This window comes from Centroberyx affinis, unplaced genomic scaffold (assembly GCF_046629955.1).
Source record: "Centroberyx affinis isolate AG114_WGS23_722 - 3 ecotype Tasmania unplaced genomic scaffold, CSIRO-AGI_Caff_v1 ptg004293l_1, whole genome shotgun sequence".
In the NCBI taxonomy this organism is placed as follows: Eukaryota; Metazoa; Chordata; class Actinopteri; order Beryciformes; family Berycidae; genus Centroberyx; species Centroberyx affinis.
Window position 1 is genome coordinate 23,393 of NW_027282011.1, and position 27,394 is coordinate 50,786.

At 43.4% G+C, this 27,394-nt stretch overlaps 1 protein-coding gene across 4 annotated transcripts; it reads left to right on the forward strand.

Annotated features, from left to right (window-relative positions):
* The first annotated feature begins 6,143 nt into the window (after positions 1 to 6,143).
* Positions 6,144 to 26,206, forward strand: meis2b (Meis homeobox 2b). Of its 4 annotated transcripts, XM_071543349.1 has the most exons (13): positions 6,144 to 6,155; positions 6,608 to 6,840; positions 7,623 to 7,764; positions 8,202 to 8,252; positions 8,581 to 8,631; positions 8,842 to 8,992; positions 9,223 to 9,234; positions 12,955 to 13,050; positions 20,030 to 20,169; positions 23,290 to 23,366; positions 24,645 to 24,703; positions 25,062 to 25,151; positions 26,148 to 26,206. In XM_071543349.1, the coding sequence occupies exons 1-13, from the start codon at positions 6,144 to 6,146 to the stop codon at positions 26,204 to 26,206; spliced, it is 1,173 nt and encodes a 390-aa protein (XP_071399450.1). The 4 variants fall into 4 exon arrangements, with proteins under 4 accessions (XP_071399450.1, XP_071399448.1, XP_071399449.1 ...); XM_071543347.1 differs by lacking the exon at positions 9,223 to 9,234 and having other exon boundaries at positions 8,842 to 8,988; positions 12,936 to 13,050; positions 24,645 to 24,704; positions 25,042 to 25,151; XM_071543348.1 differs by lacking the exon at positions 9,223 to 9,234 and having other exon boundaries at positions 8,842 to 8,988; positions 12,936 to 13,050.
* The last annotated feature ends 1,188 nt before the right edge of the window (positions 26,207 to 27,394 follow it).

Here is a 27,394-nt window from a genome sequence, read left to right on the forward strand (position 1 = left end):
AAACCAGGCTGATCCCCAGCTCTGTCACAAGGAGAGTGAACAATACCAACAGGCCGATAGTCATTAAAAGAACCGATACCGGCCCGATGTATCAGCAAAGCGATATCGGTCTAACCCTAATTCCAATCTACACCAGTAGCAGCACAAGTGGTTCGGTAGTTGGGAGTCTTAACCAACGCAGCATCTCTGCACATTTCATCAACACATCTCAACACACACAGCAGCTCCGCTCAGGCGAACGCTGAGACCTGCCACATGCATACTGTTTATCATTCATCACCCACCCTCACCATCCCTTCCTCTCTCTGCATACATCACCAGCTTGCTGCTATTCCTCTACGTCAAACACACACATACACAAAAACACTCACACACACACACACACACGAGCACACAAGCACGCAAACACACATCCGTGCATACTTGCATAAAACTAGGAATGGCACTCGCTCTTTCTCTCTTACACACACGCGAACAAGCATGCAAATACACATCTATGCATACTTGCATGCTGCTACACACTCTCCTCTCTCTCTCGCTCTCTTGCACACACACACACACACACACACACACATATACACCCCCCCTCCCTCCCCACACACACACCACCCAGGTCTCTGCTGGCCTCCTTTCCCAGCCAGTCCTGACAACGCTAATGATTCTCACTGGGGCACAGGATGACGGGTGACAGAGCCAGCCAGACCAGGGCTGGCTGAGGATGGAGGGAAGGGGGGTGGGGGGGGGGGGGTGTAGACGGGGAATTGGAGGGTGAGGGAGGGTGCAGGGGGGGGGGGGGGGTTACCGGGTAGAAGAGGAGGTCAAGGATGGTGGTGTGCAGGCCCTCTCTCTGGTGATGCATCAGAGGATGCTCCGTTCCCGGCTAGATGGTAATTTATTACATTTAAGACAGGCCTGACACCCTGAATCAGCCTCCATTCAGATCATTGGCTGGCTGAGGTGGTGGGAGGGTGGGAGGGTGGGGTGGGGGGGTGAGAGGGGCATGGGTGGGGGTGGGGGGAGGTGGGGTGGGAGGTAAACACAAAGGAGGAGAACCAGGGAGCGGAGGAAAGTCCACGGAAATAATATGCGATGGAAGAAATTTAGCCTGGGGCATGGTGCATGTTTTGCCTGTTTCCGTATAGTTAGTATATTTATAATTCAAATATATGCCTTTAATAATTCAAAAGCGGGGCATATCAAAGGAAAGTGTGTAAGATTTTTTTGATCTAAAAAATAATAATGTGCAATATATTTTTTTTTTTACTCAAGGAAATGTTCTACTTTTTAAGCAAACACTTTATCAATGTGAATAAGAGAGAATCAAAGAAAGAAAAACATTTGGCAAAGACTGATTATCAGATAAAACACTGTAACAGGATTGTTGAAAGTGAAAATGAAAAGTCGATTTGAGATATCATTATTTAGATGATTGGATCTTCTCTTTTTTCTATTTTATTGCTTCTTCCTTTGTAATTAATTTCAACAAGTGGGAAAGACTTCAATAGTGAAACAAGTCCAAAATATTGACAATAACTTGACAACACTCATTCTGAACTGGTGGAACCACTAGATGGCAATGGAACCCAGTATGCTATAATATCCCTATAATATTCCTATAATATTTCTATAATATTTCTATATGGACTTATTTACAGTGTCTGTAGCACTTAATATTGGATTCATAGTGGCCTTGTCGCATTTCATGGTACTTTTTAAAATATCTTATAATATTACTATAATATACCTGTAGGAACTAGTGGTTCTGCTGTGATTTTTGTAGTATTCTTCTAAAATGGATGACTAAGTTTTGACTTCTCCTTGCATACAAGGAGAAGTCAAGTTCAGAGTTTAATCATCCATGTACGATATGTGATTGATTTACATATTGAATGGTGGTAATAGTCTACAATAAGATAATCATGTCGCTAAATCATGCCATGCACATAACCATGCAATTAATATTATTATACTTTCAGGTTGTTTTCCTGAAATAGCCTATAGACATGAAATCGCCTTTACAAAACAGAATTTGGAAAATTGTAAAAATAAAATATTATGGGTGTAGATGTGTGTCGTGCCATTCGTGTGGTACTGCAGTTTGCGATCATTATCGCAAAATAAAGAACTGTGAATTCACAGGCGAAATCCCAAGACCTGCAGGCTACAGAGGAGGCACATTTTTAGAAATTTGATTTCATCACTTTTTTTTTTTTTACTGGAACTGGTTAAAAGCATGATGTTCACTTCAGGCAGCTCATTAATAAATCGAGACAAACAGAAAGAATCAAAGAGAAGAATCGGAGAGAAACCCAAACCTCTCAATCTTTCTTTCAACTTGAATCACACTTCTTAAAGAGATGCCACTAAGCCGTTTAATTTAATATGTATATTTTAAACTCTGTGCCAAGTGTGATTAAAGTTCAGTAATGTATGAACCAGTCCTATAGCCTATTACCACTTATTCTGACTGATCAGACTGTCCAAGACTGAACTTTATTTTGCAAACTGGAACTGTCCCAAGTTGATGGTGGGTCCACTCCGGTCCAAGCACAAAGAACAAATGGTCCAAACGTGATAATGGAGCAAACACACCCCGGACATTAAAGGAACACCGACCCACCGTAGCATAAAACAACTGAAACGATGTTGTTATCCGAGGAAAAGGTGCGCTAAGCCTGACAAGTCTCTGCCAGGCTCTTACTACACATTGTCTGGACGGTTAAGGGGTAAAATAAGAGGCAACATGGCTCCTATCAGCCTTGATATCTGTCCTACAGTTGATGAAACTCACGCACAGAATCAAAATGATCTCTGACTAGTAAATTAAAAACGAAATGACACCTGACCATGATCTTTATGCATCCATCCTCACTTTTTACGCACCTTGGCTCATCACCTCCACAAAAAACAAATGAGATGAAACCTGTTTTTTTTCCGCAGAAGTCACGCGAAGATTACAATTGTATCAAAATGTTGGATTCAAGAAGTGGCGTTTAAGACCCGTTTAATTGGCTGAGATATTGGCACGAGGGTGGCTTCACGTGTAGGGAAATCTGATTTCAGTAAGCAACCGCACTGCTGAAGTGCCGTTGAGCAAGACACTGAACCCCTATACCAGCTGCAGGAGTGCTGCTCTGTACCTGACCCTGACCTTTGACCTGCCTGTGGACCGAGACCAGAGAAAAGAGAATTGCCCTGCAGATATCAATAAAAAAGTAGCCTATTATTATTATTATTATTATTATTATTGTTATTATTATTATTATTATTACTACTAGTAGTAGATAGTGAGGCGTACTGCCAAATTCGAGATACTTGAGGTGGATCTATTCATTATATTCATATATTCTGACAGTTCCTCTGCGTCACCTTCTGCCTCATCCAATGCAAAGCGCGCTGAGTGCCGGTGGCGCGTCACAGGCTCCAGTCCCCCTTTATTCAGCTGGATAGTAGGGACAGCAGCTGCGTCAAGTTCGATGACAGAGAGACAGATTAAGGCAGGAAGTACGGCGAGTTTACCTTCAAAATAAAAGCACGCATCCAAACGTGTCACTTACTGTACTGGAGCTCCCTCTCTATAGCTTCTATGGGAACAATTGTGACACAAATATATGGATTAAAATAGTAAACATTAGATTGAGATATATTGCGCCATGTTGACCTTTTCTTAGCCTAAATAGGCCTATCAGATATCAATGAGTCATGTCATCCACTACCATGGAGGTTCATCCCAGACCACAGCTACATAAACACAGTCAGCAAAACTTGCAATGAAAATCTGTTTTCTTTCCACATTTTATTTGTCCATTAAATTGCTCAATAATGTTTTTGGTAAAGTAATTCTTCATTTAAAGGCAGTAAGTGAGTTTCACCTACCACACAATAGGCGAGTGGGTCAAAAATAATTTCATTAGTGTGGGTTTCAGTGGAGACTGCCATGAGCAGATAGGAGTTCTCTTCATCTCTTCGTCTTCTCAGGGCAGAAACTGTTATGATTGGTTCAATCAGGCGACCAATCAAAAAAGAGAGGAGGCGGGCCAATTTGAAACGTCAGGCTGGATGCATTGTCAAAGACAGAGGTAAGTAACACAAATGTTTTTTTTATTTGTACATATTTCATTCACAATTTATTAACTCTCCTGTCAAATAGAAAGACACAAGTGCTCAGCTGTAACAGTTTGCTGACTATGTAAACAAGTCAGCTGTTAGCTAGTAGTTACTAACGTTAGCTGGTATGGTCTCGCCATAGAGTTAGACATAGCCAGCTACATATTCTTTGATCACGGCTTGTGTACTCGATAACGTTACTTGGATACATAGCATAGTTAGTTTTATTTAACTAGTTTTCGGCAGAAATAAACACCTTCACCTGTTTCCCCCGATGTGTAGGCAGTCTTGTCCAATCTGCCCCGAGCACAGTAGGCTAAAAGACTCATGCTTGTTCTGGCTGGAGGCAGATTTATTTAGGCTACGTTAAGTTATAAGACTCATACTTGTTCTGGGGGCAGATTTATTTAGGCTACAGTAAGTTATAAGACTCATACTTGTTCTGGGGCAGATTTATTTACAGTAGACTATAAGACTCATAGGCTACTTGTTCTGGGGGCAGATTTATTTACAGTAGACTATAAGACTCATTACTTGTTCTGGGGGCAGATTTATTTACAGTAGGCTATAAGACTCATACTTGTTCTGGGGGCAGATTTATTTACAGTAGGCTATAAGACTGCCTCAGAAAAACTCCTATCTGGGTCACATGATGGTCTAAAGGCTGTTTCAGAAGCTTTTCCACCCTGACAAGAGTAAAACTCTGGGGAAACACAGATCAAACTCAGATTTAAAGATATTGAACGTTCATGCAAAATATTGGCTATGGGCAGCTTCAATAGGGCCTACATTAAATCAGTGCGGGTGTCTGCCTGCAAAAACCATATCAGTCGAACCATAAGGTGGCCTAGTGGTTACAGAGACCATCATGTCACCAGAAGGTCCCAGGTTTGATTCCTATAACAGGCAATGATGTGTCCATCACCTGCCATGTGTCCAGCCGAAGTGTCCTACAGCCCATACCTGCCTATTCACTGTAAGTCACTCTGGATAAGAGTGTCAAATGCCTAAACTGTAACTGCAATTTTCTTTATTTTCACTTTTGAACTTTGTATTAAAACACTGCAACACATAATCTTGTGTTTTTAATACTGCATATATTTCATATCTGTTCATCCATATTATAATGAGCAATCAACAGTTAGCAACATCTGTTAGTAACAATGTAAGTAAATCCATACAAACTCTTCATATCTCCCACTCTGCTGTCTACCTATAAGTGTTGAAATTGTAGGCAAGATACAAGCTTTATATTATGTTGTATTCCTTTTATTGTTTTATCATCTTTTTACTAATCATATTGTTTCATATTGCATATTTTATTTGTTATTTTATTTATTTCCTTGCTTACATTCTATTTTCCTATCACCTTTGCTGCAGCAACGACCTAATTTCCCCACGGGGACCAATAAGGTTTCCTGTTATCTTACCGCTTCAATGTGGGTTTTATTTTGAAAGTTCTGACCGGAAGTCGCGCATTTTACTCGGTCTGGCTTGACAGTAGGCAGGGGCCGGTTACACCCACCCTCTTCCAAGTTCCGTCATCACCATGTCCTGCAGATCGCAGACCGGTCCTATAAGCGCCTTCACAGCCAACCTGCGGACATTCACCGGGTCGGAGCGCAGAGAAATGGACGCCAGGACAGACTGACAGCACAGGACTGATCACCGGACGATCCTGCTCATCACATTCCTATGAAAAAGGGAGAACTGATGCTCGGAGACCAATTAAAACCCCCGGAACTAATATCAAATACATAGATCACCCAGAGTATTACTAATCCTCTCGCCGGCTGACCGCAGGAAACCCGACAGTTGCCAGTGCGCGAGTTGGCACACTTGTAACTGAGGACCGATGGTGTTTCCTCGATATTTTTGATGATTTTTCCATTGATTTCAGTCATTATTGTTGAGTAACACGTACTTGGCGCCACTGAAGAGCGGATTATAATTCTCAATTGGATTTAAAAGTCATCAACTCCGCTGCTGAACAACACCAAACTTCTATTTTACGCGTCTGGAAATTGCGCACGGTGATGGCGCAAAGGGTACGTCTAATTTGAGAATTTATTATTGAATTTTCTCTTTTTAAATCGTTTTTCTAGGCTGATTCCCCTTTTCCCAGTGATTCACTTCTATCCAGAAGACAGACTGAAGTAATTGCTTTAAGTTAAATACTGATTACACTGCATGAGAATATGATGTGGCCCCACAAGAACTATAGTAATCCTATACTACATTTTAGAAGGATACTATACACATATCACAGCCACGCTAGAAGTCCCTACGGGAGTATTATAGGGATATCAGGTCTAAGGTTAATATAAACTATTGAATATTATAGTGATTCTTCTTTAGGCCTAAACCACCATTTTCCCATTTTTTTACTCTTTTACTGTTTTTGTTGATTTGGAAGAGAAAGTTTTCCTCGCATGTTTTTTCTCCACTTCAAGTCCCATCAGTTGCTCAAACCATAACGTTGCTTCAACTTTCACCCCAGTATGACGAGCTGGCCCATTACGGAGGTGCGATGGACGGAGTCGGGGTCCCCACCTCCATGTACGGAGACCCACACGCCCCCCGTCCTCTGCCGCAGGTCCACCACCTGAACCACGGACCGCCGCCTCATCCGACGCAGCATTACGGAGCCCACGCGCCGCACAACATCATGCCCAGCAGCATGGGCAGCGCGGTCAACGACGCACTGAAGAGAGACAAGGACCAAATCTACGGGTGTGGCATAATAATAACAACAATAATAATAACAACAACAGCAACAAAAATAATAATACCTTTAATTTGTAGAGCAGAAATCAAAGCAGCATTACAAAGTGCTTTAAGGAGTCAAAATATTTTATTACTTTTTGATATAGCCTAGTGTTTTTCCCCCCAGAAGCATCAACATAAAAGATAGACGCAATTACTAAACGTATTTGGTTATGGCATTTATTTATCACTCACCATCACTTTTATTTCAACTAAGGCTACAGACCTCCAACTCTGTCACTGCAAAAAAAAAAAAAATCCGTTTTAACAACTAATTTCGTCTCAAAATCACCCATAAAATCTTAGCTTTTCTTAAAACAAGTGGAAATCCTGTTGATGGGATGAAATAATTGCACATTTCAAATGCAGTTTTATTTGTTTCAGGGATTGTTCAAAAACAAGCGTCAATATCTCGAAACAAGACAAAATAAGGCAGCTTCACTAGCATCAAGAAAAATGATTCACGGCTTCAAACAGGTTGTTTTGCATTAGAAACAATTGAAATAATCTCACCGCAGTGGCAGATTTTTTGCACTTGAATTAAAAAATGAATAAAAAAAAACCTTAGATATGTTTGCAGTGGGGAAATGAAACACACAGCTGACAAAGCGAGATGTATTTTTTTTTCCACACAACAATCTTCATTTTAAATGTTATCTGATGCTGCTTTGATGTAGGCAACAGTTAATCTGCAGGCCTAACAATGGCAATAACTGCATAATAACAGTAACCTCTCGCCTGTGTTGCAGCCACCCTTTATTCCCTCTGCTGGCTCTGGTGTTTGAGAAGTGCGAGCTGGCGACCTGCACGCCCAGAGAGCCTGGGGTGGCGGGAGGAGACGTCTGCTCCTCCGACTCCTTCAACGAAGACATAGCTGTGTTTGCAAAACAGGTAGGAAAGGAGCAGAGACGTTTTGGTCTGGATACGAGACATTTCTTAGTATGGGATAAGAAGAAGAAGAAACCAGGGAGGGTTTCTCCCTCTGCTATATGGCAAAGTCTCTGCGTCTGGTTTCATTCGCCACAAAAACTTCCAACTAAATTTCTGGGGGGAAACTGGAGAAATTACTGACGACTGACAAGACTATAATTTGTCCAAAATGATATATTCTTAGATGTATCGGTCACCAAAACAGCTTGAATGGAACATTGGTCCTGAATGCTCCCCTGATGTTATTTCGCCTTTTTAGATATGGCTTCTAAATACATATCTGTCCATTTCTGCTTCATCTTTCCTCTCCATTATAATGATAAAAACCTACGAGATCTCAGTTGAATTCACCTTGCCATAATCCAACTGACGCTCTTGCTTGTCTTTCTCTCCTTCAGATCCGTGCAGAGAAACCCTTATTTTCTTCAAATCCAGAGCTGGATAACTTGGTGAGCATTTCCTCCGTTCTTTCTTTCTTTCTTTCCTTCTGCTTTGATTCTCACCTGCTTGAGTTTTCTTGCGTTTTGCGCGGTGATGCTCTCTGCAGCGGGACGCCACAGACTTGCCCCCGGGCTTCACTGTACCTCTAGGAATCATCTAATGATTTAAAAAAAAGAAAGAAATGATAATGATTTAAATCATGTTGGTAATTAGCTAATACACCTTAGGGCTCTTATTTCTTTGCCATGAGCGTCTCTTAAATTCACTCTCGATAGACACACGTCGTGTTGGTTTACTGTAGCATTTTGGGTGATTTTTTTATCTCTATTTTTTCAGATGATTCAAGCGATTCAAGTCCTACGATTTCATCTGCTGGAGTTAGAGAAGGTAAATAAGCCCTCAACGGCTGATGATTTATTTTGTCAGCGATATCGACAAGTGACAATTTCTATTCCAAATTGAGCCCTTACATTAATAACCCCATATGAAGCACTTTACTGATAATCATGCAACGCGTAAAGACACTTTATCTTATTAAGAATGCTTTGGCGCTCAATTAAAACTTGACGCATCCTCTAATAAAAATGTATTTTGTAGGTGCACGAGCTCTGCGACAACTTCTGCCACCGGTACATCAGCTGTCTGAAAGGCAAAATGCCCATCGACCTGGTCATAGACGAACGAGACGGCTGCAAATCTGACTTCGACGACCTCTCAGGATCCTCCACGAACCTCGCAGATCATGTGAGTGTCTCTCCAGTTATTGAGATTTCCCCATGCTCGATGAAAAGTCATGGAAGGGTTATGTCGATGCACTCCTTATTTCCAGAAATCTGGAATATAGGGGGATAGATGTGTTTTCTTTCATAAGCCGAGAGAAAAACTGATTTTTTTTTTTTTAAATAAGGCAGTAACTTAGGATCAGTTGTGTTTCCATAGCCTATGCTTGCCTCTAATCGTTATTCCCAATATAAAAAGGTTGGCATGCAGGTCTAGGTTATGCATAATTGCAGGTGGGTAAAATGGCTTGGACTCATGCATTTCTCAACAACCAGAATCCCTTCTTTTCACGTTTCATTAGAAGATATTTTCTTTACAACTGCCACTATAAAGTGTCCCAAAAACTGGCAGAATTTCACAGAATTTAATTCGAGTAGCCTTTCATATCGGGCTTTCGAACCAAAATAAATAAATCAGCAGCGCTTCAAACAAAATGGACAGAAGTTGATTAAAGTTATTTATTTTGGTGAAAGTCCATTACTGATTTATGGCGGTGTTAACACAGCCTAGGGCTAATTATGTTTGCTGTTTGATGGCGTGCTGTCCTGCTGGGGGCGCTGCGCGGGCCCGCAGAGGAAGCTTCCATAAAGCATGAGAGAGGCTGCTTTGTTGAGAATAATCAAAAGATTGACAGTTAAACTTTGTTATATTTTGCCTGTAAATCACAAACTTTTTTTTTAGCAATATTTGCATGACAAGAAAGAACGGAGCAGTCCATTTTGATTTTTTTCCTCATCTGCATTTTAATGTTTTCACTGATAAAATGAAAACATTGATGAAAAATAGACAGTGATGAAGATGATGGTGATGGTGATGGTGATGGTGATGATGATCCCTCCCAGTGCAAAGTGCAGCTGCCAGTGTTGTGTTTGGTCTTAGGCTTCTCCAGTCCCTCTCAGCCTGGAGTTTCACTGGAGTGCTGAGCCAATAGGATTATTATTGTTGTTGAGGAGGGGGTCTTTGTCAGGCCGCTCCCCCCTGCTGGGCCCTTTACAGAGGCTCTTCCTATTTTTGGCACCTGTGCTCATTTACAAAGAAGCAAATTCAGATGGAGAAGTGATTCAGAGTTACAGTGTAGCAGCAACGTCGGCCTGTCATGTAAATACTGATCTACTGAGACGTCTCCTTGGCGAATTCATATTGAAAATATGGAGAAACCGTTAGACCAAATCTTACAGAGCATCCTCTCTACTTTATAGCTCTATATGTGGTGCATATTAGGGTTGGAGCGATTTATTGGTTTGCCGATATCAGCCTTTTATTAAATATCAGATATCAGCAAGTCATGTCGTCCACCGCCAATATTATGGAGGTTCCTCCCTGACCACAGCTACATAAAACCAGTCTATAAAACCTGCAATGAAATTTTATTGTCTTTGCACGTTTTATTTACTCGTTTAATTGTTCAATAATGTTTTTGGTAAATTAATTGTTCATTTAAAGGCCTAATCTATCCCAGAGTTTCACCTACCATTGAGCCTGCCTTACAGAGCTGCTAACACTAAAACCATTTCATTAGTTTAGGGTTTCAGTGGAGAGTTTTAGTGTCCCATGATGGTCTAAATGCTGTTTCAGAGACTTTTCCACCCTGAGAAGAAGAAAATTCTCCAGAAAACACTGAAATTTTTGTCATCATTTTGCATGAAATTAGTCAAATTTAAAGATATTGAGCAGAAAATATAGGCGACCGGCAGCTTCACTCTAAAAATATCAGCCTCTGCCTTCAAAAACCCACAGGATAGCGGTCTAACCCATGTGCATATACCTAGTGAATACAATTCTATATCTGGATCATACCTTCTGTATTTCCGAGCGACAAAACACACTTTGCATGTGTGTGTGTGAGCCTTGTTCAATGCCCACCAGTTGATGTGACAGGACATTCTCCTGCTGCTTCTCCTGTAATGCCTTCCTCCTGCAGCTGCTGCATAATGGATGCGCTGCACTCCTCTGGGTACAAAGACATGCACAGCTGTGTAACCTACATGAATGTTAACCACTAAGTGTACCAGCGTACCAGGACCTGTTTATCATTCGCGAGGGCTAAAAGCAGAGTGGCTCCGTTGTTTTGTCTGTGAAATAGTCTCATTCGATTCAGCGTTACATTCATTGTACCCATTTATATCTATAGCAATCTTCCTCTAGGGTTCGACTGATATGGGTTTTTGAAGGACGATACCGACACCAATATTTTTGGATTGAAGCTGCCATTTCTTTCCAACATTCTGTATACTTAAATTAGTCAATTTTCCAAAAATTGACAAGGATTCTGCGTTTCCCCTAAGAGTTTTATTCATCTCAAGGTGTAAAAACCTCTGAAACAGCATTTTGACCATGATGGGACACTAAAACTCTCCATTGAAACCCATAATAATGGAGTTTTTAGGTGGTTTAGCAGCTCCTTAAGGCAGGGTGAGGCAGACTGACACCCCTAAAATCATATCCTCTCTTCCATTGACATCCAATCTTTATAATAAAAATAGGATAATATCAGCTAACCGATATATTAGTTTACCCCTAATCTCCACCCCAAAATGACTCGTATTGTAAAACTTTCACGGCCTCGTCTAACTTAAAGACATATTGTGTCATGGCAGGATGGCAGTAGTTAGTTAGACCCTCCTGTACCTGAAAAGTCACAGGTTTGATCCCCACTGACGCCATTTGTCCTGCCCAAGCGTCTGGTCCAGTCACCCCATTATAAGTCGCTGTGGTTAGATAAGATCCTCTGGCTGAACGCCTCAAATGTAAACGTAATGCCAAGGTACTCATAGTATGTGTTTTTCCTGATAACACAGAAACATTTCCTGTTATAATGCAACACAAAACTCTTGGTGAGTCCACAGCTGAGAAAATGGGCACAACTGACAGATTATGGAGTAATAAGACCCAGTTTGATCTGCCTGTGCTGAGCAAATACCCTTTCATTCAGACTATTTGCCGTGTTAAGAAAAATGTAATCCTTGTGTACATTTTGATATCCGTCTTTACCTTGCGCTCCATACTACTTGTTATTTGCTGTGTTGGTGGTGTAGGAATTTAATCTTAGTAGCTGCTAAATGCAAACACCCATGTAAAAAATGTTTTTCTAGATTTCTCTGCACTCCTGTACGAACTTCATGTCCAAGACACACACGCCAATCCCGGGCTATACAGTGTGCACTCCATTCCGGTTAATTGGATTTTAACAGATGGGGTGTTACGAAATAAGACCTTCATTAGCTTGATAAACGTGGAAACACATGGCACCTCTTTGAATAGCTGGGTATACAGAGAAGTTGTAATTACTGTGCGCCTGGGTAAAAAAGAGGGACCGTCGTCGAGAGGCCTCATTCACACTGCGCCATTGTTCCTGTGCTTATTCTTGTCATTTGCTGAGCTCTTCATCTGATCGCCATCCGGCAAACAGCTGACGCAAAGAGGTTGAAGAGGGAGATCTGCTGTTTGGCTTGGGCTTATGGCAGTCTGAGTGGCCCTGACCAACCGGCCCAATAAATAGAGGGTTTCTCCCCAATACTGAGTCGCAGAAGCAGCCGAGACACCGGAGGGTTCACATGCTGCTGGGTTTCTGATCCATGGCCTTACCTCTTGCTGCTAAACATACTCTTTGTACCAGATATATTTAAAGAGAAAATTTAGAAAGAATGGTAATGTAGTTATGTGTTTTTCTCAGTTCTTTTTTTTTGTAGAATTTCATTTTTGACGATTTAGATGCATCCCTTCTATGCTAATCATACCACACTGCTGTCTTTGTGTCTTTGTCGCGTTGAGGAAACTGCATAATGGACCTCATACTGGATCTACTGGACCCTTCCTCATCTGTTTTTTTTTCTCTCTTCCCCTCTTCTCTCTTCTTCTCCGCTTCCTTATCTCCTGTCTCCTGGTGTGTGGACCTCTCCCTGACCTCCCAGAACCCGGCGTCCTGGAGAGACATGGATGACGCCCACTCCACGCCCTCAGTGGGCACCCCGGGACCGTCCAGCGGGGGACACGTCTCCCAGAGTGGAGACAACACCAGTGAACTCGGTAAGAGACCCCGCAGCCCTCCTGCGTCCTCCTCCATATCAAAGGTTTGACTCGCCGGTGACCTTTACTCCAAGGCATGGGCCGTGCCTGCCTGGTGTTTTGGGGGTTCTTTCAAAAAAAAAAAAAAAAAAAAAGGCATGCACTTACCTCATCTAATCATTTTATCTTAATTGCATTGATAAAGAAGATAATCTAAGGTTAAAGAGGGTAGCTCCTGCAGGCATTACCTCATGTTGAGTCGCTGTTTTTTGGGGGAAAATCCATGTATTTACAAAACGGAGGTTTTCAGAAAAGATTTATCTTGTTTGCTTATTGATACCCATGCATTTTTTTTAATATACAGTGAGATTTTAACAGATTTTAAGTGCTCAAGAGTCATTAAACTCACTCATTAGATAAATCACAATGTAAACTTTCAGTTCAAGTAAGAACACCAAAAGTGCAATTATGTGGATTTTCCATGACAGCAGCAAAATGTGTGGCTCCAGTTGGATTAGTAGCTCTCAGCTTTATAGTTAGTGTGGGTTGGACTTCTTAATTACAGTTCAGTTACCAGTAATGGAGAGATCTTGTGAGTTTATTCAAGTTGTCTGATTGGTGGGTATTATTGTCTGCTGCTGTTTTTCTGTGATGCAGCCCGGCCCTGGCCTTCTTGTGTTGCCCTGGTGTTCCTGCAGTTAATGTGATTTCTGATGTGCTAATTGGAGGCTATAAGGGTTTTATGGCTTGTTTTTGTTTTTCTCCCCTATGGCCGCAGTAAAAATAGAATAGACTTTAAAGCAACTTTCCACCCTCTGCCCATCAGGCATCAATGACCAGAGCATTGATGAGAACAATAGGAGGATGCTTTGCAAGACAAGAGAAACTCAGAGGATTAAGAGACAATCAGAAACAGATCAAGGCTTCTTCCTTTGATTTTACACCCGGCGCTTTTGAAATCATCTCAGTAAACTCTGACTCTGCTTCATAGAGAGTGTGATGTGTGTGTTATGGTACATCCGAATTCACCCGTTCAGTGCGTGGCCCGAAGTTGTATGTCGATGAGAGCTGAGAAAGGCCACGGTGTGAATAGCTTCAGTCCTTTAGGCTTTTTTTAAACAACAGTGGGGGGAAAACCCAAGGTCCATGCCCTTTTGACCTGGGAGAGAATGCATAGAGGATGGGGGGGTGCAGAATGCCCCCCGTGGGGATGGAAGGACAGGGCACTTTATGTATGAGGAACAAAGGAAAAGAGGAGGCCAGAATGATCAGAGCTCTGGTTGCTGGTCCAGGATTTGCGGCATGCTACCTGCTGCTTCTCCCTGGGCCTCTTTGCCTTGTTTCCAGCCTATTCTCATTCTAGGGAAGAGTAAAGTAAACCAAAGAACTTGAATGGGTAGAAAGGGCACTTACTGGCGTATCATGCTAATCTCATTTGGTGCAGCTAAGATGGCCCCATAGAATTTTAATAATGTTGTCATTCAGATATCAGCATTTGTTTTTTATGTATACAGAACGTTGCACTTGTATGTTCAAAACAGCTGCCACTCAAACTGCCAAATGATACCTTTGCCATGGTAACACATGAGCTGTCTGCGTCTCATACACCAAGCCAAACCTCATCTCCATGACAACATTATATCTACGGTGCCAATTTTAAGTGCCAAATGACAACAAGCAAGATGATTTTGAAAGGGAATTTCCATTCGTTTTATTAACTAGGCAACTCCAAATGCCAATGAGAGGTGACTCGTTTGAAAGATTTGAACTTCAATAACCAGAAATCATGTAACATGCCGTCAGTAAACTGCATGGCACAGACAGTTTGTATTTTGCTCTTAAGTGGTTGTGTTTTGCTTGCCTGTGGGCAGAGAAATGACTTTACCCGACACCAGAATTTCATTTAAGCAAATAGAGCGAATCTACAACGTCTCAATCAGGGGGGATGGGACGCTCTTCTCTGCTGCAGCCCCACTTGAGCTGAAGATATGGGTGTATTTTTATATAAAACTTTTGCCTTGTGTAGCTGTAAGTTCTGAAAAGTAAACACTTATACTATAAGAAGGAAACGGGGATCTTACGTTAGCAACACCGAGCCTGGAGATGACCAATGCTCTTCAAAGCACCTGCTACTGTGAGTGGAGGGAAACAATTGTCTACTGGACATTACATTTACATTTTACACTGTAGGGCTTTAGCTGACACTGTTATCCAGAGAGACTCAAGGTCTATGCCCTTTTGACTGAGATACTTACATTTCTAAAGCTCCAACATTACAAGCACAACCACTTGAAAGGAGTGGAAACATCAGAGTTGTACTGTCCTGACAGTATTCCTGTGACCCTAAAATCATCAAGTAAGATAGAGAGGTGTTAAGGAAATAACAGCCCAGGACAGAGGTAAAATGATTTTCTAAAACAAAAAAGAGCATATTAGATAAAGCAAGTGCTGGAGGAAGATATGAGAGAAGGAGGAGTGTGAAGTTTTTTTTTTTTTTTATGAAGAGATGAGATTTCAGATTCCAACAGAAGACAGGGAGCGACTCTGCTGTCCTGACTGTAGCGGGACGGTCATTAGTCACGCGTCCCCGGTCTGATGAAACATTTTAAAATCCACTGTCTTATGGGAGCGCTAAAGTGGCGGCTTGGCGTAACCACAGGTAGTTGATACCATCATGCACCATGTGGCTGGCGGTTTGGGTTATGGGTGTCTTTCCCTCTGTGGAGTTAACCAATAGGCTTATAGTCTTTGGTTGTTGCCTTGTAAGCTGTGTGATATGCAGAGGGCTCTCTTTGATACCTCAACCCCCGGGGTGACTGCTGTTGACCGCAGCTAAAGGGGTTGAGCTATCCAAGGAATGTTTGGATGGGGGATGGGGGGGGGGGGGCGGGGGGGGTCGGGGGAGGCTTGGTATGTCCATCACAAAGACAGAAATAAAACAAAAGAGAGCGGGAATGACTCGGAAAAAGATCCCTGTGCACTTGTGCTGAAAAAAGAAGAACAGGATGTGTTGCATCTTTTTTGTCACATCCATCCAGAGCCGGGGAGTCCACAGGGAGGGAGGAATGTGGTGGAGGTGGAGGTGGGAGGTGGTGACATGCCAATGACATCACAGCTCAGTGACACCGCAGGCTAATGTCCCTTTAGCATCTGTCATGCCGTGGATCTCAGAAATAAAATGTGGAAAAAAAAAGGGGAGGTGGGAGGAGAGAGAGGGAGAAACAGAGAGAGGACAGAGGGAGGGCAGAGAGAGAAAGATAAAGATAAATGGTGGATGTAGAGGTAGAGGTAGAGAGAGAGATATAGTAGTGTAGCCTACATTGTTGGAGAGGGTCCAGTACTTATTTTTGCACTAGTCAAGATTCTTATGTAAAAACACACCCATCTTATCAGCCTGGGCTGCTATATCGTCCCTAATTGAGACGCTGTAGATTTGCCCAAGCGAAAGTCTGCTATATGGACACTTCTCCGCCCACAGGAGGTGATGCATTGAAAATTAAGACCAAAATACAATCTGTCTCCTAAACAGCAAAGAGCGAGCACTCCGTCCAGAGAAAGCTGGACTCACCAATGTTAGATATTTTGCCTCTTTTATCTCTTTGGCTTCCTCTGGTATTAAAGCATCACAGACCGGCCGGGTCGGTAAACATGAGCGTGCTGTGTGCGTTTTACTGACGTCACTTTACAGGGTTTCTGGGTATTGAAGTTCAAATTTTTCAAACAGTAATCTCTCGCTGCCGTTTGGAGCCGCCAATGTGCAAAGTTGCTTAGTGCAACATCTCTAAATCAACGGATAAACAGCTTGCACGGATCAGTTATAATCCTCATGATCAACTTCTCACACGGAGGATTCCCCACGTCTTGGAAACCTTCCAGACTGCTCCATTTAGAGCTGTGTATCATGTCTAATAAGGGGAGGAGCTGCAAGGTGTCAGCAGTGATGGATCAGGGCCCTGCTGAGCTCATTAGACAGGCTGCGCTGGCTTTGCATCACTGATGCAGCCGGGGATACGGCAATCAGTTCTGCTAGCCACTCTACACTTTGTCTTATGGACACGTCATCCTCGGCTGCTTTGCCCAATCTAACCGCCGCCGGTTTATCCAGAGCGACAGAGAGCCAAGACTGTAGAGCAGGAGATGAGAGAAAAATTTAAGAAAATATAAAAGAGAGGAGCAAAGAATCAGAACCAGATTTACTGTAGCTTTATTGGCCGAGTAAGTTTGGAGTAAATTTCACTTGGTGGGTTGCTTATATAGGTCACATTAAACATAACAAAACACAAAATATATAAGCCGTATAAAAAAAAAACTAAAGTAGAAATTTAGGGAATAGATCTCTTAGAAGGAGAATATAAAACGAAAGTAGGGTGTAAGATAAGTAAAGATTGAAACTTAGGAAGTAGGTCTCTTTTCTATATAGTATGCAAATGGGTCTCTGTTGGATCCGCACTGATTGCACTGATAGGAAGCTGTGAAAGTCAGTAATTGAAAAAAAAAGATAATAAATAGAAATATATACAGATCTAGAGAACATTGCGCTGGGTTCTGAGTGTTTTGAACGCCGCAAGGAACGGAAAAAAAAAAGAAGAAAAAAGCTGTAGGCATGAGGTGGAATGGTCTAAACAGAGAATAAACAGGTATAAATATATAACTACACAGCCAGAGCAGAGCTGAGGTAGAAAGCCAAGGAAGACTCCTCTTCATATCTTAGGGTGCTGTTTTTTTATTATTATTTTTTTTTCTTTTGAGCCCCGGGGCAATACTCCAGCCTTCCCTGCGGCGATACCCACCCCCCCCCCTCCCTCCACCCACCCCTCTACCCCCCTCCGGTGTCACGCGTGCAGACACTGGCAGGCGGGGGGGAAAGTTGAGGGGTGGGGGGGGGGGCATGGGAGCCTTCCACGGGTACGACTTTGAGAGTGCATCGTCACACTGGTTAGATTGGCTGAGTTGCCGGGGAACAGTCAGAAGCGATTAGTGTAGCGGAGGATCTGCCCCGCGGCCTTCCCCTCTGTGGAGCAGAAGAAAGAGGGATGAGGAGAGGAGGTGGACCGGGGTGGGGCGTCGGGGTGGAGGAGGGGGGTGGGGGGGGTGGAGGGAGGGTGGAAGGGGGGGGAGCGGCGTGCCTTCCTTAGATATAATTAGGCCGAGCCAGTCCTGTTTGTTCTTTCTTTCTTTCTTTCTTTCTTTCCTTCTTTCTTTCTTTCTTGCTTTCTTGCTTTCTTTCTTTTTCTCATTTTATGCTTTCTGTGGAGCCTTTTTAACTGTGGGTTCATGAAAGTATGTTGAAGGATAGAATCTGAAAATGGGATATGACTATAATCTAAAATTCAACTCATCTTTACTCCAGTGTTTATTATCGGGGCTGCCCTTTAATTTATGCAACTATATATTATGGATTTGCCCTTTATTATGATAAGATATGCAACAATCACATCAGTTACAACAAAAATTTGTTTTTTTCTGGATCAGCAAAGTAATTTAATCGAAACTTGGATGATTGTCATCATGTTGCTACCTGAGTCTTAATGTGTTTCTTCAAGAAACCTTGACAGGATATTACCTGTCCTGTTTGAAATGATCCTTTCCATCCTCAAGCGGAGTTCGTTTTTCAAGAATTTGTTCTTAGTTGACCCAGCCGCTTATGCAAAAGTTAAATAAAATGTAAATAAAAAATGATTCTTTATGCACTCTGAATGAACCTATGCCCAATAAAATTAACTGAATCAATAGAGGACAAAACAAAGTATTCAGAGTAAAGGACAGAGACGGTGCCAACCCTTTAGCCTGTCCTTGACTCGGAGCTGGACACCATCCGTCAAAACTCCCACAACCCCCCAAGCCTCCGACCCTAGAACACATCCTTTTTAATGTCAATATTCATTAGCTGAAATATTTATGCATGAATATGGCTCATATAGGCGCATTTGATTGATGCATCTCCAAAAACAAAAAGACATGCTAGGGCAAATCTTAAGAAAAGTAGGGTTCCTGTCCCGCCTCGGGGGAGGAGTCTCTCAGATGCATTATTCACATGCCCTCCAGGCAGGCTTTCAAGGCTTCTCTGCCCCGAGGGCAAGAAAAATAACCACCACTGTTAAAAGTAAATCATCTCGGCTGATGCACAATTAATGGCGGAGAGGGAGAGAGCGGAGTGCCCCTTGTGCTGCGAGAGAGCGCGAGTAGCAGGGGCGGAAATCTCAGCTTAAAGGAAGCCTCCTGCCTTGATCCACGCCAGCTTCCTACAGAAATCAAACGGGGATGCGCGCTAATGGTGGGGAGCGCCCGGCGTGACGCTGTGTTGCAGACAATCCGACACAGACGTTTTCGGGGAGGGGAGGAGGGGGGGGGTCAGTGAACACATGGGGGCGTGAGGGTGATGACTGCACCCCCCGCCGACCCACCCACCCATCTACCCACCCACACCCCCCCCCTCCTCCCCTCATCCTGTCTTAGTACACTTCTGCCAAATGAGCGACCTCGCTTTCAACTTCAAACAAGAAGAAGGTTTGATGTTATGGGTTCATACTTCATTCATGGGCTATAGACTTTTTGTTTTTGTTGGGGGTTTTTTTTATTTAGTTTGCTTCCTCTTCTTTTTTTCCTATAAGCAAATCATTAGTCTTATTTCAAACAGAGGCCGCATATAAATAAGAGTGCGGAGCATCGAGTCCGACCGCAGTTTGTTCATTATTTCATGTCAGGCGCGCGGCTCCCGCAGTCATTACCTCATGTCAAACGCGTGGCTCAGATTGAATTAATAGCTCTTGGTTTTATTGAGCTCCCTCACTACGAACTCCTCTTCATTATCCAGCGGCCGGGGAGTGAGGCAGAGGTGAGAGGAAGGATCTTGTGTTGCTGTGCCACATAGAAACGCAATCTCCCCCCCCCCCTCTGCCCTTTCACGGTGCGTTTGTGGAGGGAGAAGGCGACGGGGCCAAATTAAAGCTTTCTCTTAACGTGACTCCTCTCTTTATCCCCCCCTCGCCCCTGATCGCAGGAGACGGCCTTGACAACAGCCTGGCGTCACCGGGCACGGGAGACGAGGATGACCAGGATAAGAAGAGGCAGAAGAAACGAGGCATCTTCCCCAAAGTGGCCACAAATATAATGAGAGCGTGGCTCTTCCAGCACCTTACGGTAAGGGAATCCACCCCGGGTCCCGTTAAGTTCCCCTTCGCTGCATTCAGACCCTTTTGTACGGGCGACATCAGGCTGTGGCTTTTTATAGATTCAAAGCATAACACTTTTTTTTTCTTCCCTCTGATGTTTCTAGCAGCAACAATCCTACAACAATTTCACATAACGCTGGAAATGAATGAGAGTATGTTGTCTAACCACGGCCTCTCCATCAGGCAACACTTGTTTGAAACGATGCCTCTTTACTCAGGAATGAGCCCGGGCTGCGTTTCCCAAAGGCGTCTCGAGACTAAGTTCATCTTTGTTCCATTGTAAGCGAATGGAGCAAAGAAGAACTCGAGTCTAAAGATCCTTTTTTTTTCAAAAACCAGTCCTGGGTTTTTACAAGAAATCAACGTCAGGCGCCCTCTGTTCAGAATCGGGCAGCGCCGTTTCAGAGGGGGTGAGCAAGTCCCCGCAAGGAGAGCTTTACCTTTTATCCGAGGTCCAAAAGATACCGCCGCCGTCGCCTCCTCAATTTTTTCACCTCTCCCGCTCTCAGATGTGTTATAACCCCTTACTTGTTTAGTTAGTAAAAGGCCCACACAGGTCCTGTACTGGGAGTAATCCCTTCCTCCAAAGCCCACCTTTAGATTTTCCAGATAAAAAAGGAGGATAATTGAATTATCCCCTCTCTGTTCCCCATCCCCTTTCAGGCCTAATTTGTTAAGCACAAGTGTTTGCCGTGGCAGGATGTGCCTGTGAAAAGTGTGCAAGGGGACTTTGGCCTCTGAAAGGCCTATTGCAACACCCAAGCGATCAAGCATTCATCAGTCGTGGAGGGTGTGAAAGGAGCGGGATTATGTTTTGTCAGACGTTGCGGTGTGAGGCCCGCGGTTGGGGGGGGGGCTCTCCACTGCTAGCCTTAGCCTCCTGCTTTTGTCGTCCATTCTGAAGACCCTTAAAAGATCCCCTTCTGAGGAAGCTATAGAGAAAGCAGCTGTGAAAGGTTTAGATTCATTATATTATTCATTATCAGCCCATTAGCCTGGTCATAACTGTTGGTTTCCATGCAACCCCGCGTTTATCCTCATTCAAAGATCGGTGTTCCAAGTTCCATTTTGCGACGCAGAAATTGGGAATCCGTTGCAGGTCGCTGCTGTCGTGTCGAAAACCGTGCAACTGGAATTTGGTCGTTTTCTTACTCGAGATGAAAGTTTACTTGATTCATTTATGTGTTGAGTGAGTTTCATGAACCTTGGGCATCGGACACTCAACTTAAAACCCTATTGGATATTTTCAGAAATGGAGAGTAAGAGAGAAGAGTCAGTAAGAAATTAAGCATTTTTCTCCTTATTCCTGAAAAACATACATTTTGCAGATATGCTTTTACCCTACAGCAGGGATATGAGAAAGTATATAAGTGTATAAAGTAAATTGATTGTGGATGTGAAATCCATTATAAATGAATATTATACTATTATTGATGTTTGCGTTCAAAGCTTTAAAATGGTATGTTACATAACAAGGGGGTCAATGAATTATTTTGTTTGAATTATCAATTACAGAATCCAAAACTGAACTTTAATCAAACTTCCTCTGATGTAAAATGGGTCTCCTCTAAATGAGCCTGGCTTCACAGCGTTTGGTCCCATATGATCGGTGCTGTGAAGGAGTTTCCTCCACATGGCTCTGCCAGCATGAAAATGGAGACTGAGGATGAACTGACGAGAGAGAGAGAGAGAGAGAGAGAGAGAGAGAGAGAGAGAGAGAGAGAGAGAGAGATTTTTTAGTGTTTTGGAGGTTTGATCTGAGGGAGGAGCTCAGAGTCATCTGTCACTCGACTGTCAGCCTCCAAGCTGGGAGGGAACCAGGATGCTCAGAGTGACCACAATGGGCTTTGTCAAAAAACACCCTCGGTACACATGTGTGTCTGTGTGTGTGTGTGTGTGTGTGTGTGTGTTTGTGTGTGTGTCTGTGTCTGTGTCTGATTCTGCATATGTGTGTGCATTTGTGTTTGTGTATATGCATGTCTTTAGATGTGTGTGTGTGTGTGTGTGTGCTTATATTTGTGTGTGTGTGTGTGTGCACTTCTGCATGTGTGTGAACTTGTATTTGTGTATATGCATGTGTTTCTGTGTGTGTGTGTGTGTGTGTGTGTGTGTCTGTCTGTCTGTGTGTGTGTGTGTGTGTGTATATGAGCTTTTGTATGTGTGCACGCTTATATTAGTATTTGTGTGTACGTGTGTGCGCACTTTCGTATGTGCATGTGTGTATGTGCATGTGCTTGTGTGTGTATACTGATGTGTGTGTGGTTGTGTATACTACTTGTATATGTGTGTGTGTGCACGCTTTTGTGTGTCTGTCTGTGTGTGTGTGTGCTTGTGTAGTAATGTGTGCATGCATGTGTGCTTTTACATGTATCTGTGTATGCGAGTGTCACCATGTGTGCGCTTGTGTTTCTGTGTGTGTGTGTGTGTGTGTGTGTGTGTGTGTGTGTGCCTGAAAGGCGGTTTAAAAATTAAGTGCTCGGAAGCTCATCCTTCACTGATGACCACAGGAGGCGGCTACTGGCCTGACAGCAGCAGAATGGGGACTGGCCCGCGACCCTGCTCCCAGTACATGGGTCACCTCTGTCTGCCATCTGCCGCCCTCCTCCCTCTGTCACACAGCCAGCGGAGGGACCAGGGCCGGGGGGGGCGGGGGGGCAAGGGGGGGGAGCGAGGGAGGGGTAGGGGGGAGACAGGGGCCTGGCCTTACTGGGGCCCAAACAAAAGCCACCATTGTGCCTCTTTGTATCCCACCCGATCGTTTGTCAAGCAATGTCAAATAATGTCAAATACTGTCACACAATGCCACGCGCTTTTAGCCAGAAGTGTTCGCGGGGCCAAACCGTGGTCAGCCTCGCTTCTTCGGCTTCGGCTCGGGAGTCGACTTTCTGCATACATTTCCAGGAATCGCTGCGACAGAATGTGATTACACTTCCTGAGTTTTCCTCAAAAGTACAAGAGCCTGCACTTAAGGGCAGAACGGCTTCTCGACGTGGAGGCCCCTAAATGAATGCAAGCTGGTTTTTTGGCTGAAGCCCTGACATTTTTTTTTATTAAATTTTTTTTTTTTTTTATCTTTTGTCGCTCACAGCACCCTTACCCCTCAGAGGAACAGAAAAAGCAGCTAGCACAAGACACGGGCCTCACCATCCTTCAAGTGAACAACTGGTAAGTAACATCCAAAACCAACCTTGCTTTACTTCTCCCACTGTCACATAACATCTGACTGCTCTCATATCCACACACACACACACACACACGCACACTTTGGGTTGCATTTGTTCTCCGTTTTGCGTAATGCATTTCATAAATAAATTTGACTCGACTATAGAGTGCCTCTTCCTATCCTCAGACATGTTAGTGGAGAGCGGGGTGCATCATAAGCTGAGCTCTGCAGTCCGGGTTGAATCTGTTATACACACACCATCTATCTTCTCCGTCTGGGACACTCAGAAACATTAAAAGAGGAGATATCCCCCTTTCTCCTCCTCTCATCCCCCCCCCCCCCCTTTATGCACAGCCTCATTTTACATGTATGACATGATGGATTAAAGCATGTTTAGGCTGGGCACCCGGCTCCCTTTGTAGACAGCTTAGCTTGAGAAAGTAAAGTGGATGGGGAGGGGAGGGGGATGCTGGGTCCAATCAAATGATCACAGAAACCAGGGAGAAGATTCTGGATTTAGTTTCTGGAGGATACAGTCCTGTGTGTCGTCTGACGCATCGTTTTACATGCGGCTTACACAGGGTCAGGTTTGGATTAATTGAGATGACATTGCCTCGCCGCTTTAATCCTCCTCCAAAATCCACGAAAGGGTCCTGCTTTTAAGTGTATCAGGTTTCCAGCAGACATAATTACACAGCCGTCCACCTCTAATCCGGGAGTTAAGAAGACCGCGGGTTTTAGTCATGGATCGAGCCAATACAGTTATCAAAGCGGGCCAATGCACCTTACTGTCTGTTTGTTGGATGTATCAATGGCAAAAAATTGGCAAAGCAGTTAGCCTTATCGCACCCTGAGGCTAGAAGGCTAAACCCAAATCAATAGATTTTTTAAGCTATGTGACTTTCCACTAATACCCCAGATTATGTCAATAGGAATAAACTAGATTATTAGCCAAATCCCTGGAGACACGCAGAGTGAGTCCAATTCTTCAAACGCTGCCAAATGAAATTGACATTTTTTATCATTTTTGTAAAATGCCGGACGTTTTGACTGATAAATGGAGGATCCTATTTTTCATAATGACAAGTAGACCAATGAGGAACAGGGAAGCGCATGGCAGATCAAGGGGTTTGTTTAAAGGTCAAAAGGGAGCTCTTAATATTTTTAAGAATTGAAATACCTTTCATACTTTATCCCTATGAAAGCTTTATTGACTTATTATGCATAGGCTTCCATCCGTTTATCATTAAAAGTCGCATAATTTTGTTCTTTTTTTCCAGGTTTATCAATGCGAGGAGGAGAATAGTACAGCCCATGATTGACCAGTCTAACAGAGCAGGTAAAGCTGCACTTCATTTTTCTATGCATTCGTTGTACAGTGTTAAAACACCAGGCACACTTTCTCCTTCTGTGCAATAAACTAATCAGGTGAATCCAAGTTAAAGCTACGATCCCTTATTGATTTCACCTGTTTAATCTTCTTCACCCATGAAGGGGAGGAGACAGGTTAAAGATGTTCTGGAAATTGAGACAGATTGTGCATCAAAGGTGCCAGGAAAGGTGCATTTGAAACCTGGATTGCACAAAAGGAGGTGCAAAATAAGCCTATGGTCATTTTGGTTTTAACTGGAGTGATTTGTCATTGCATGTCTGTGGGTTAGTCACTATAACATCATTTTTTTCCTCTCCTCCTCCAGTGAGTCAGGGTACAGCTTACAGTCCAGATGGCCAGCCAATGGGAGGCTTCGTCCTTGATGGGCAACAGCACATGGGTCTCCGACCTGGCGGTGAGCAATCTCCCTTCCTTAATCAAACGAGCCAAGGCGAACTCTGTATGATGTCATTTCTGCCCGTTTTGGGCTGAGTTCATATTTCATTAGTGTCAAAGAAAAGAAAGCCAATCACTCTTTTAGGCTATACTGTACATAAACTTATTTAATTGCCATGGCAACAGTGAGCACCTTTATTGCAAGCAATTTAAAATAGTTACTGGAGCATAAAGCAAGCACCCACTCTGGTATTCAGCAGATTGGAGTTTCAGTGTCTCTGGGGGCAGAAATAACTTCATTGGTTGAGTTAAACCTCAGTGGGCAGAGCCAAAGAACCACAGTTTTTCTGGCTAAGGAATGTTAGACTGAAGCCCAGAGAGAAAAGCAAGGGTTGGAGAGGAGGAAGCTAATATTATGAAGCCTAGCGCTCTGCTACTAACTGAAACAATGCAATCTAGCCATACTAAGTTATCTAGGTTAGCTAGTTAGCCTAGCTGACTGTCCAAGTTCAAACTAGACATACTAGCCTATAGCTATCTAGGTAAACTAGCTGCTGAGCTTCCAACATCATGAATGCCATGGTCATGAATGAATGAAAAAAGTCATTGCCATTCATATTTTTATTTTTTATTTTGACCAGAGTTACTTCTTTGCCAGTTAGTTTCTTTGGCTCCGCCCACTGAAGTTAACTCAGCCAATCAGATTATTTCTGCCTCCAGAGCAGCTCTGCCTCTGAGAAATGTTTGTATAACTAAAAGTACAATCTGCCAGTGTCCACTCTCAACTTGATAAGTTAAGTCTGACATGTTATAGGTAGAGTGCCATGTTGAAAAGTAGTATACCAAGTTCTAGGAAGTCTTCCATAATGTAGGCACTGTGCCATGTTATAGGTAATATGCCATGTTTTATGCAGTGTGGCATATGGTAGGCATCATGCCGTGTTATAAGTAGTATGGCATGTTGTAGGTATTGCCTGGCTGATGTTTTAAACGGTGTTTCTCCTCCCTGTTGCAGGACCGATGGGTGGCATGGGCATGAACATGGGCATGGACGGGCAATGGCACTACATGTAAATCCACTCCACTGAGGCAAGCCTGAAGAACAGGGTGAAGTAAGTAGTCTAGTCTCTGTCTTTCTACATTTGTCACTAAGAAGCTCCCTTTTCCTCTCCATCACTCCATCTCCCTCTCTTTTACACTCTTTCCCTTCCACACCAGCGCCTCTAGTCCTCTCTTGCACTCTCTCTCTCTTCCTCACCACTTCCCTTTTTTCCTCCCCATCACTCAGTTTCACTCTTTTCCCTTCCTCACCAATTCCCCCTATCCCACTCTATCACTCTCTATCTGTGTATCTCTCTCGCTTTCTCTCGCTCACCAGATCCTCTACTCCACTCCATCACTCTCTCTCTCTCTCTCTCTGTACTTCTCTCTCCACTTCCCCTACCAGTTCTTCTATTCCTCTCCATCACTCTATCTCCCTCTCCTCCTCCATTTTTCTCTTCCACCATCTCGTCTCCTTCTGCGCGGCCCAATCTGATTAAGAATCGGGGTAATACTCCCCCCCACCCCCCACCCCCCCCCTCCTCCAGCCCCTATCAGCTCCCCACCACTGCTGACAGTTCACAAATCAAGACGTATCGCCTGCCGGAGGCACCGGAGCACAGAGAATTTTATTTAACACCCACTCTCCACTGCTCAATGAGCCACGCTGTAATGACACTTACCTTGATTAATAGAGCTCTTTATATGTAAATAGGAGCTGCATTTGCCTCACTTTTTCACCGGGGCCAATTTCGCCAACACAGCCCCCTTTTCCCGTCTGATAATTCCCCCGGTTTTGCTAATGAAGTTCAAAGAGCAGATAGTGACGCTTCAGCTGAAAAAAAAAAAAAAAAGATCTGCATAGAGACATCATGCTCTCAACCTGAATAAATGCTGGCTATATATTTTTGGAGGCTATTTAATCTAATTATTTCTCATTGAATGATCATTGACTAGTTACTGTAATAGCTCAATAGAGCCGCGTGTTTTTGCCTCCCCTAATTTGATCTGTGGCGAGACCGTATGCTGACTGCGGCAGTAAATCTACCCAGGACTGCAGGAAGGGTTGTTTGGAGTAATATGAGGGTTTTCCATGCACGATAAAGTCAGAGCCATAACATTTAGCCATTATGGAATACATGACTGAATCCGCACTATTTTATTTTCATCTGTGCTGTACATATGGCGCGACCATATGCTTTATCGCCACGCTGCCCTTAG